The sequence below is a fragment of the Dermochelys coriacea genome, chromosome 10 (genome assembly GCF_009764565.3).
Source record: "Dermochelys coriacea isolate rDerCor1 chromosome 10, rDerCor1.pri.v4, whole genome shotgun sequence".
Taxonomy (NCBI): Eukaryota; Metazoa; Chordata; order Testudines; family Dermochelyidae; genus Dermochelys; species Dermochelys coriacea.
The window spans coordinates 60,654,987-60,667,170 of record NC_050077.1 but is presented as its reverse complement, the minus strand read 5'-3'; the positions used below and the strand labels follow the sequence as shown (position 1 = coordinate 60,667,170).

Here is a 12,184-nt window from a genome sequence, read left to right as displayed (position 1 = left end):
GATCACTGGGCTTCGGTTGCCTGACCCTGTCATTTTTCTGGGTCAATATATCTGGAAAGTTCCAAACACTGATAAGTGGATGGAATGACACTTGTAGGAGGCTTGGAAACCAGAATTACCTGGGCCATCTGGGGGCCACAAGGATGACTTGTGGCTTGTCTAGACAAATCTTCTGTAGACCCTGAGATAGTAGCAGGATGAGAGGGAAAGCATAACCAAAATGATCTAAGAAAGATGGAGGGCATTGCCCATGGAGCATTGACCTTCAGCTCTCCTGTAGCAGTATGAATGAATCATGTAACTCCCACTTGTGATCAGTGGCAAAATGTCTGCTGAGGCTGTCTGCGGGTTAATTCTGGGTTCCTGAGAGGTATACTGCCAATAGGGTGACATGTGGTTCTGTATGCACCAGTTCCATAAGCTGACTGCTTCTATTCAGAGGGGGATGGAGCGTGCCCTCCCTGCTTGTTTATTTAGAAAACAGTGGTTATGTTTTCTGACATTATCAGGATGTGCTGGGAATGTATGAATGGTAGGAATGTTTTGCAAGCCTCTTGTTCTGCTCTCAATTCCAGAAGATTTAAGTGCATTCTGGCTTCTTGAGGCATCCACGTGCCTCGTGCTGTGTGATGGCCCATGTGGGCTCCCCAGCATCTGTAATTATCTTCTTGTTAGGTGCGGAGGACAGAAAGGGAACTTCCACACAACATGTCCAGGGTCCTTCCACCATGCCAGAGAGACCCTCACCTCAAAGGGAATTGTCTCTATGGTATTCATGCTGTGCTCGCTCGATGTATATAGTGTTCAGAGCCAAGCTTGCCAGCAACAGAGGTGGAGTCTGACAAATGGCATCACATAAGTACATGATGGCACAGAACAGTAAGGAATACTGAGAGGTGAATAGCCACATGAAAGTATGCATCTTTCATACTGAGAGCCGTGAACCATGTGCCTTTTTCTAGGGATGGTATTATTAATGCCAATGTAACCATGTGGAATTTCAGTTTGTGAATGAAAACGTCGAATTGACGCAGGTCGAGAATAGGTCTCAAGCCTCCTTTCCTCTTGGGGTTAAGAAATATTTTGAATAGAACCCTTTTCTCCTGATGTCCAGGAAGTATCTGCTGTATTATTCCTCACTGAAGAAGAGATTGTACATGTTGAAGGAAGATCCCCTCAGGAGAGTGATCCCTGAAAAGGGATGGGGAAACGCATTTGGGATAAGGTGCATAGAGAAATTTGATAATCCGGAATGGATGACATCCAGCACCCATCTGTTGTCATTGCCACCCAATTGTGGGAAAATTTTGTGAGGTATCCCTGAAATGGATCTCAGAATCATGTGGAGATGGGATCAATATTGGTTCACAGCTCCATAGCATCATGTCAAAAGTATATCTTGGTTGGAGGGTGAGGATGGGTAGCTGTGGCTGAAATGGTTGGTGCAGGGTATCTTGGCCTCAGCATTTTTTGTTATTTGTAAGGTGGCTCATAAGTGATAGAAGGGTTCATCCATCTTCTCACTGAAAAGACTTGTCTCATCATAAGGCGAGTCCTCAAGAGTATTTTGAACTTCCCCAGGACACCCCAAAGAGCGTAGCCATGATTTCCAACACTTCAAAATGCTGGTTGTCCTGGATCTCCTTCCTTAGATACCTAGGGAGGTGGTAGAATCTCCTTCCTTAGATACCTAGGGAGGTGGTAGAATCTCCTTCCTTAGAGGTTTTTAAGGTCAGGCTTGACAAAGCCCTGGCTGGGATGATTTAACTGGGACTTGGTCCTGCTTTGAGCAGGGGGTTGGACTAGATGACCTTCTGGGGTCCCTTCCAACCCTGATATTCTATGATTCTATGATCTTGATGCCATTTCAGCCACACCAACTGCAGCTCATAAAGCGGTTCTGGCCACTAGCCTGCTCTCATCAATAAGGGCTTGAAACTGAGCCCTGTCTTCTTGATACTTTGAGGTTCTATTCTCACCTAGAATACTGTGTGCAGTTCTGGTCTCCCATGTTTAAAAAGGATTAATTCAAGCTGGAGCAGGTACAGAGAAGGGCTACTAGGATGATCCGAGGAATGGAAAACTTGTCTTATGAAAGGAGACTTAAGAGCTTGGCTTGTTTAGCCTAACTAAAAGAAGGTTGAGGGGAGATATGATTGCTCTCTATAAATATATCAGAGGGATAAATACAGGAGAGGGAGAGGAATTATTTCAGCTCAGCACCAATGTGGACACAAGAACAAATGGGTATAAACTGGCCACCAGGAAGTTTAGACTTGAAATCAGACGAAGGTTTTTAACCATCAGAGGAGTGAAGTTTTGGAATAGCCTTCCAAGGGAAGCAATGGGGGCAAAAGATCTATCTGGCTTTAAGATTCTACTCGATAAGTTTATGGAGGAGATGGTATGATGGGATAATGGGATTTTGGTAAGTAATTGATCTTTAAATATTCAGGGTAAATAGGACTAATCCCCTGAGATGGGATATTAGATGGATGGGATCTGAGTTACCCAGGAAAGAATTTTCTGTAGTATGTGGCTGGTGAATCTTGGCCATATGCTCAGGGTTTAACTGATTGCCATATTTGGGGTCGGGAAGGAATTTTCCTCCAGGGCAGATTGGAGGGGCCCTGGAGGTTTTTCGCCTTCCTCTGTAGCATGGGGCATGGTTGACTTGAGGGAGGCTTCTCTGCTCCTTGAAGTCTTTAAACCATGATTTGAGGACTTCAATAGCTCAGACATGGGTGAGGTTTTTCATAGGAGTGGGTGGGTGAGATTCTGTGGCCTGCACTGTGCAGGAGGTCAGACTAGATGATCAGAATGGTCCCTTCTGACCTTCGTATCTATGAATCTATGGAGGCTGGCAGATGTAAACACCATTCTTCCTATAAGCACTTGGCTTCCTTATCTGAGAGGATGGCCCTTGGGTGTTGTGTTGCCTGGATCTTTCTGTGTCTGCCTGAACCACCAAGGAGTTCAGGGCAAGGTGGGTAAACCAAAACTCTACTCCCTTAGCTGGGACAAAGTACCGCTTCTCTGCCCTTGTGATAAATGAAGGGAGGGATAGCTCCCTTTTATGGGCTCCCAGCCAGTTAGCTATAAAATCCCTGTTAGTAGCTGTTCTCTACTTGCTTTACCTGTAGAGGGTTAAAAAGTCCATAGGTAAAAGGGAAGGAGTGGGCACCTGACCAAAAGAGCCAATGGGAAGGCTAGAACTTTTTAAAATTGGGAAAAAACTTCCCCTTTGTCTGTCTGTGCTGTTCTCCCGGAGAGTAGAGACAGGACTGGAACTATGCTGGAAAAAGCTGTGGGGGATGTGTGAAAGGGCTTGAGGGTACCCCACAGGAAGGAATTCCCAAGTGTGCCTTCCTGGGTTCTCAAAGCATTTTTTTTTGCACTTGGATGGTGGCAGCATCTACCCATCCAAGGTCAGAGAGAAGCTTTAACCTTGGGAGTTTAATACAAGCCTGGAGTGGCCAGTATTAATTTTTAGAATTCTTGCGGGCCCCCACCTTCTGCACTCAAAGTGCCAGAGTGAGGAATCAACCTTGACAGTCCTCTTGAGGGTAGGGACATAGGTAGCCCGTTTGTGTCATACAGCCCTTGCCAGTTCTAGTATGGCTTCATTTACTGGGAATGCACCCATCTGGAGCCCATAGGTTGCAGGATATCTAGGAGCTTATGTTGAGGATCCTGCACCTCCCCTAAGGAGTTTTAAAGCTCTTCCACCACCCTCGCTAAGAGCTCCTGGAACTGCCTATGATCAGCAGGAGGAGACAGAGAGGCTGGAGCGACCGTCTCATCAGGTGACGAGGACGATACCCATCGGAACCAGTGGTACCAGGTTGTTTTCCCCTTCTTCCATGAGTTCAGACTGTCCCCTTAGAGGAAAGGGGTGGTAAGACTTCCTGTTGGAGTGGACAGATTCCAGGTAATGTGTGTAATGGTTCCAAGGGTCCCAAGCAAGCCAGTAGGAGGGGTCAACAGCAGGTTGTGATGGTTCCCAAGGCATTGGATCCAGCCACAGATTTCCTATCTGTATTGGCCAAGGCAAGTTTCAGGAGATTTTCGATCCCCTGTCTGGGTTGAATTGCCTGGGTGGAAGAGAAGCTGGTTAGAGAACTCTCCTAGAGATACAATGGTCAGATCTGGGTCCACTGGCTGTGTGGCTGGTTCTGTTGGGAGGAAACTGTGACTAATGGATGGGACAGAGGATAGATTTCTTCAAAATCCTGGATTCCTGCAGGTGTTTGTGTCTCCCTGGTTAGGATTTGTCCCAATAACGGGGGAGACGTTAGGTCCGGGAGGGCAAAAATATTCTCTAGAAAGGTACAAGTCACATGCACCTTCAGAGGTTGCATCTTTTCACTCCATACCATCACAGTAGGTGTAGATAGTGATTGCTTAAGGGGCCATAGTGCTGAATGAGTCTCCAACCTTGTGAGTTTTGACAGTACCAGAAGTTCCCACTCCTTCAGGACCAGCGTTTATTTTTAGGTGACACCGCAATCGGTGTTGAGGCTGATGCTAAAGGAATCTTGCTCCTATGAGTCTTTTGAACATGCTTATGCAGTTAGAAGGGCCTAAATCCTAATGGCTTGGGAATGAAGGCTCACCCGACTTGTATAGGGTCAGAGAGGGATTTCTTCTCTTAGAGGAATCTGTTTTTGTTTGTGAGAGTGCTCCTTACTCTCATTAGGTGGCCCAACCACAGGTTCCTTCCCCTTCTGCACTCTGGAGTCAGACATAGCACCAGTGGTGCCCTCCTTGCTGACTCTGGCCAATGTTCAGGGTGGTCTGCCCTGCCTGGGTCTGACTAGGGCCTCATTGAGCTCTCCATAAGGTACTTTGAAAGCCAAAGCTCCCTTGCCTGTCATGTTCTGCTGGGAAAAGAGTGGCAGATACCACATTTAGTTGAGATATCTGCTTCGCTGGGGCAGCACTGGTGGTCACCGCTGACCAAAAAGCAGGGGCAGGAGATAAAGGTTGTTTAAGCCCAGTATCCTCAGCATAATCTAAATCCCGTCCTGGTCTCCCAGTGCACATCCCCATTGTGGATTCTAACACTAAATAACTAAGAATAATTTATAACTTTGAATATATTTACAGAAAAAAGTGAAAAGACTTGAGGATTCCAACTCAGGTCATGCAGCAGAATGGAGGAACTGGAGAGGCAGTTGGTCTGCCCCACCCACCCCTTATACCCTCAGTGCAGAGCAGGAGGAGAGCAGGGGCACAAGTGCAGACCAACAGACACTACCTGCAAACATTCTCCAAACTCGAACACATGTGAACTCAAAGTGGAATACAAAGAGGGACCAGCACTTGAAGAAGGATGTTCTTTCAGCATAAAATACATATACCTTTTGTAATAGAGCATGTTTTTTATCCTCATTCATTTCAGTGGTCAGTTCAATTTTGTATGTACCCAAAACTCCCAGTGATGTCAGTGATACAGGATTTCACATCTGTTTTAAATAGATAAATAATTATGCATATTTTGCTTTACAATATTTATTTGACTTACCATCTTCAAGGGTGTGCTGAGTCACGTGATCTGACATCTGACTGGCTCCCATGGGCATGTAGGCCACAATATAAAACGTGTAATTGCTGGCTGGTTCCAAGTCATCAATAATGTAATGAGTTGTGTCATTTCCAATAACCACTTGATACTCTTCATTATTTAAACCTGGAATAAAACAAGAGTTAACAGAAACAAAAATTGCTGTCAGTCTCTTACCACAAGATGATCCATTGCTGCCAGGATGGTGGTCATGCAAGTTAAAGGTTGTTTAAAAATAAAAATCCTACAATGTAGTTCTTTTGTGAATGGAAGTAATTGTGTCTTGCTATAAATTACAGTGGTTCAGGATTTTTTCTGAATAAAAGATGCTGAATAGCATTAATCTATTTCAAAATCCTTTCACGAATTAGTCACAACAAACTCTGTCCAATGTACAGTAACACAACAGATGAGCTCTAATAACCTTATCATTTGTAGTCAGTCTTTAATTCTACTTATTTAGAACCAGTGTGTTTTTTCAAAACCTATTTACAGAGCCTTCATATATTAGGCTGAAGAATGTGAGGCTCCATTCTGTTTAAAAAAACAAAACAAACAGAAAGAAGTCATTCTGCAAAGGATCTCATTTTAGCCCTGGGAATTCTATTAAATTTGATTGACATGGGTTTTTCTTTAATTCAGAAAGAAGACAATGGGATTGGTACAGAATGAACTTCAAAAATGTTTTGCTCCTTAATGAGCTGTAAAAAAATTCTCAGCAATTCATATTAAAATATGCATAGCAATGTATAGAGCAGGCCTTGTCTTTGTCAGGCTTTATTCCTATACAGAGAAGCTGCAAAGTAGAATACGTTTGGCGAAAGCTGCTGTACTTAACAAACAATTCACACCAAATGCACGTCAACTTAATCAAAACTCTCTAAGAGCCAGCCCCTCCTCTTCACAATTGAATTTATAAACAAAACGAAAAGCAAATTCCACCATTACGTTTTCCCACATTTCTGAATTAACTTGATAGCATTTTAATTAGACAAGATTATGACCATCTCATAACAGACTAGTTAACGGCTTGTTAATTAGGGATTGCATGGCACGATTTCTGACCTGCTAAACAAGATCCTTGAGCTCAAATTAAAAGGACTTGTTCTTTCATTGAATGGATTGCTAGGCCTCATGTGGAGGTCCTAATGAAACAGCCATAATAGAGAACAAGGCTTGCCTTCCACCACAATCAGTATTCCCTTTGTACCTTTTCTAAATCACTAACAAGGAATTAACACACTCCAACATGTATTCTCATCAGACTCTTATTCTTCTTGCTACCATGACTCCTGATTTGAATGTAAAATATTCTGCTTTTAAAAATACAAAAAGCACACCTGTTAGTTTCTTCAACCAACTTTATTAAACACTAGCCTCTTTGGGGGCAAGAGGAGATTGAGGCAGTTTTGAGAGTGCATTTTATAAATGCTAGACTTGTTGTGGAATTAAACAAAGAATGCAGGGATCTTTTGTTTTTAACCACCTACAATGTTGTGAACGTGAAGAGGGAAATCTTTGGAACTGCATATGATTAAGTGCATTATAAAATATTACTTTCTGTTTAAACTAGAGTTTATGAGATCCTGATTATCTGTCTAATTTAGGAGAGCTCCATCTGAAAAAATTGTTTCATCTGGATATTTTAGGACAGGATGACTTGCTTACTTTTACACTAACTATTAATGTGAAATTCCATCCTTCTGCTAATTAAGAAAAGCTTAAAAACCCACACCTATATAAACACAGAAAAAAACATGAAGATAGTATGCATTATATTGCATGTAAGTATGAAATATTTTCCTGTGGGATTTTTATACCAGTACACACAACATACAATTTGAGCAAACATAGCAAAAGAAAACCGGAGAAGGAGATTAAAGTGGTTTCACATGATTACTAATTATTTAATTTAGTAAAGCCCAGAGACTCCAATGAGCTCAGAGCTGCAAAGAGTTTATACAATCCGATCCTGCAATAATTTACGCACATGAGCAACTTCAACCACATGACTGATCCCATTAAAGTCAAGCCCGTTTGTGAGCCTTTGCAGTATCAGGGCCAAGTTAAGATTCCATAAGGAACAGGGAGAATGGTAGGATGCGGGTAACAGTGATAGTCTACTATCGGATGTGTTCCTCTCTCTAATGAACAGCATAAAGAATTTAAGTTTTTGAGATATAAACAAACGAGATCTCAGCAGTCCAGTCCATGCTGATCACTTCCCTAGCTATATAATAGGCTGAATGACTTATCAAGCCATCTGTTTTTCTTTACTAATAGCTAGCTTACACCTCTCTCTGTGCAGTATGGGCACACACATATACAGCTGCTTCTGTAACAATACAAACTGCCTGATATGACACACACTCATGAAAGCAGAGCTTTTCAGGGCAGTTTTTCAGGCTTTGAGTAACATCTGTGATGTGGAGTAACCTGTTCTCAAATGGTTTCACACACTTTCATCTGGGAGAACAACTGTATCTGAAGCAAGTACAACCCCTAGATGCTTCTGAACCCTTATGCTTTTTCTACACTAAAAAAACCTGAATGTGTTTTTCCGCACAGGTACAGGTCCACAGGTGCTACCCACCTGGAGCAGGGTTGTGACAAGATGGTAAAAAAAAGCACACATTCTACTTACATTTCGGTTTCCATAGCTAAAGATACCCAGTGAAAATACAGCGGTAAGCGTTAGGGGTTATCTATATGAAGGCTAAACAACAGCCTTCCATACAGTCAGGCTATTACATGAAGGTCTGGAGGGTTGAGCAAGCCCATTGGACAGTTGAACTAACAGGCTCAGCAGAGCTCAGGGCTCACTTGGCTTTCCCAAGGCCACCCAGCTGTGTACCATCACAGCAGGTGAGCTTCAAACTCTGGAACATGTTTGACCTTTGGATAAGTAAGAGTTTCAGTTAACCAGGGGCTGGATAATGGATACACATCTCTTCAAAGAGCTACTCAGCTGGTGCACTTCCTGTACAAATATTCAGTAAGATATTACTTCCCAGTTCCCCATGAAGTTACCCAGGCCCTCACATACTGCAGTGATGGAGGCCATATAATTACCCAGATAGATTATATAGCATGACTTTAACATTCATATTTAATTTGAATGGGAGTTGTGTGGCTAATTCCTCAGCAATTTTGAAAATTTAGCGGAACTTCCTGAACTTCATCAATTCTCTGTCCTCTTATCTTTTTAGGCTCTTTCCTCCCTTCAAACAAAATCATCTCCTGTCCTGAGAACATCCCATTTACAAAGGAAAGACAGCTATTCCTGTATCAGTATTAGAGTAATTATGCTGTCCTTCCTGTCTTCTGCCTACCAGATGGCAAGGCGATATTCCACATGGAGAGCCAAGCATCTGCAATCCTGCCCTTGAATAAACTAGTTGTTGAATAGAAGCAGAAAAAGCAATCAATCCACTTAGAAAACTGAGTCACAGCTAGGAGATAGGTGCATGGATTGAACTAGGCTGCAGTATAACTAATTTTCAAGTCACTTGTCAGACTCTATCATAGAGAATAAAAACAGGTTAAAATATCTAGTTACATCCTTCTTCCCTATTTAACTATCCTTTTTTATAAAGGAAGGATGTAACATTCTAGAAGCTACAGCAGAGCCTCTAAATAATGAGTTATTTCAGCAAATTTTAAAATATCTGATACTGGCTAGCAGGATTGCTGAACTTGACACAGTTTCAGCATGGACATTACAAGGACCACTGGGTCTGTCTGGGTCTGGGATGATTTAGTTGGTGTTGGTCCTGCTTTGAGCAAGGGTTTGGACTAGATGACCTCCTGAGGTCTCTTCCAACCCTAATCTTCTATGATTCTGACATACCTTCACTTTAATCAAGGAGGGGATGAAAGGAGAGGAAAACCCACTCCTGCGGGTAAAATTCTATCAAAGGGAAGGGAGTAGAGCGAATTGGTCATTAGCTGTCCCCGTCTCAGTCTAGCCCCTATAGAAGCCCCTTTGCACAAACTCTATGAGTTTGGGGATATGCAGTGGAGAGAGGAATCTGGGGAAAAGCTACTTCCCGTGAAACCACTGGGCCAGCATTATCTTAGGGCTTGTCTGTATGAACACTTAGCTCGTGGCAAGGTGGGATGTAAATGTACCTTGCACTAGCCTTACAAGCAGTAAGTATTCTGTAATGTGCTTTAATCTACTCCCAATTGATCAAGTGCACCAGAGAACTTTTACCATGCAGCAGCATGGTCCACACAGAAACTTAGGCTATGTCTATACTACTGCCCATGTCAGCAAAACTTATGTCACTCAAGGGTGTGAATATTCTACTCCCCTGAGCAACATAAATTACACTGGATGTAAGTGCTAGTATGCACAGCGCTATGTCGGCAGGAGTACTTCTTCCACCGACATAGCTTATGCTGGTCGCAGAAGTGGGTTTTTTATGCTGACAGGAGAGCTCTCCCCCATTGGCAAGAGCATCTTCACCACATGCCCTGCCTCAGCGCAGCTGTACTGGTACAGCTCCACTGCTGCAGTGCTGACATGCCATTAGTGTGCAGCAAGCTAGCATGAGGCAGATTCACACCCCAGTGGTCATATAGACATGCCCTTACATGAACCCTACTTCTGTGGTGTATACTCCCTAGGCCTAGCATACATGTGGGAGGGAAAATTGGCAGACGCTCCTGTTTCCATGGGAGATGAAAATCCAGAGAGTAACATGGGCTGCTGTACCAATGCTCCTGCCTGCCATGAAGGCCATATTTTTCATCCTGAAGATGGAGAAGTAGGCCATGTACCCAGCCCTATGAATGAAATGATCTGGCAGAAGCTTTGAAGGGTCAAGCATGTAGAGTTTACCATCTTAACCTGGCTGTTCTGTGGGAGGGTGTGATTTATCCCCAAAATTAGCTTATGACATCTTTGTTATTGGCAGACTCTTCCTATGATGAACTACTGCAGAAAACCCTGGATGCATGAGACTGTAACAAATATTACACAATTCACTTCAGACTGACACTGCTTACCTTCTGCTTTCATGTAGTGCACTGAATATGCAATCACTTTGTCTGAATTATAGAGCGGCCTCTCCCAAGCTAGCAGAATTGCTGAACTTGACATTGTTTCAGCATGGACGTTACAAGGAGCACTGGGTCTGTCTTCTGACATAACTACAGTCAATCTGGCCCGGGACAGGATAGACCCCTGGCTATTTTCAGCCATGCACTGATAAATGGCATCATCTTCAGGAATGATCTGGTTAATCACCAATTTACTGAATTAAAAAAGAAAAAGAAAAAATCATGTCTAACAATAACTTAGCTCAATGTAATGCAAGCCAAAACTTGGCTTTTGCCCCTGCTCCAGGAATCTACTCTAAATATCTCATACTCCATTTTGTGTTCATTTTTTCTCAACATAAATTTATATTTAGTCATAAAAATTAGTCTCTTCTGGTGCTCTTCAAAAACGTTCATGCCAGCACCCAGACTTGCAACGCTAGTGCCCTACAAAGTCAGGGAAATTAAAAAAAGAAAAAAAATGTTCACAAGCTCACTTTATTAAAAAAATTACTAAAATTGCTCTTTAGTAACTTTGTACTTTCTCTTTTGTAACTGATAGTATTTTTTACCTTTAATTGTTTTTATTTTTATTTTTTAAATAAGAGTTTCTCACTCTAAGTTAATGAAATAGGAGCTCAAACTATGGGCCAGATTCTGATCTCTGCTACACCAATATAAATCTGGATTAACTCCACTAAGTCAATGAAATCACTCCACTTTTACACAGGTATAGCAGAGATCAGAATCTGGACCTATATCCACAAAAGGTTTTAGCTGTGGTATTTATGTATAAGCTAATTTGTGTTTATTTGTGTACCAAGAAGTAGTTGCCTAATGTCATAAAAAGACAGATTCAATGTTTAATTTTACTTCCAAATACTTTAATGAACCTGGGAAAGCTGTAATTCACTGACCTGAAAACTCTGTTCTCTCCTGTTCAGCAACAATTTATAATTACTGTATATTTCATGACATGAATTATAATATAATGGTAATCTCACCTGCTGTACATTTTAATTCTACCATTGGAGTGTATCCTTCTTCCATTTTTCAACCATGACATTTTGGGTGCTGGAATTCCTTCTGCCTGACATGCAAAACGGGCAGTACCAGCTCTGGGCCTTGTTAAACTTTCCGGCCATTCCACAAATGAAGGTGGTGCTACAGGTAAATAATACGCAAAAATAAAAAATACAAAAGGTCTAAGGTGTAAATAAAACCAAGAGAATAAGAAGCACTACTCAGGCGAAGTGAAGTATATGTGGACATCTCCATGTGAAAAGCACATGTGTGTTTCATATACACATATAGCATGTCTTTTGTTTTTTTAAAGTTGTATGTGTGAAGTGTAACATATGAAAGTAAAGACTTTCATATTAGTTCATGTATGAGTGCATATAATGAATCATGTTAAGTCCAATGTATAAAATGCTGATCATGAAGCCTTCACATGAGTTACATATATTTATACACAGTGCCATATTTTTTTTCCTGTTAGAAAATTAATCTTTCAATAGCAAACGTGTAAAAACTCCATTACATCTGACTGTCTTTAAGAGCAAGCAAGCT

At 42.0% G+C, this 12,184-nt stretch overlaps 1 protein-coding gene across 1 annotated transcript in view; it reads right to left on the bottom strand.

Annotated features, from left to right (window-relative positions):
• PRTG (protogenin) overlaps positions 1-12,184 on the bottom strand; it is a 129,916-nt gene that overhangs the window by 59,762 nt on the left and 57,970 nt on the right. Inside the window, exons 7-9 of the mRNA XM_038419649.2 lie at positions 11,617-11,776; positions 10,580-10,827; positions 5,528-5,692 (exon numbers count right to left, since the gene is read on the bottom strand). Of these exons, the coding sequence (XP_038275577.1) occupies positions 5,528-5,692; positions 10,580-10,827; positions 11,617-11,776 (573 nt within the window). The remainder of the gene's footprint in view (positions 1-5,527; positions 5,693-10,579; positions 10,828-11,616; positions 11,777-12,184) is intronic.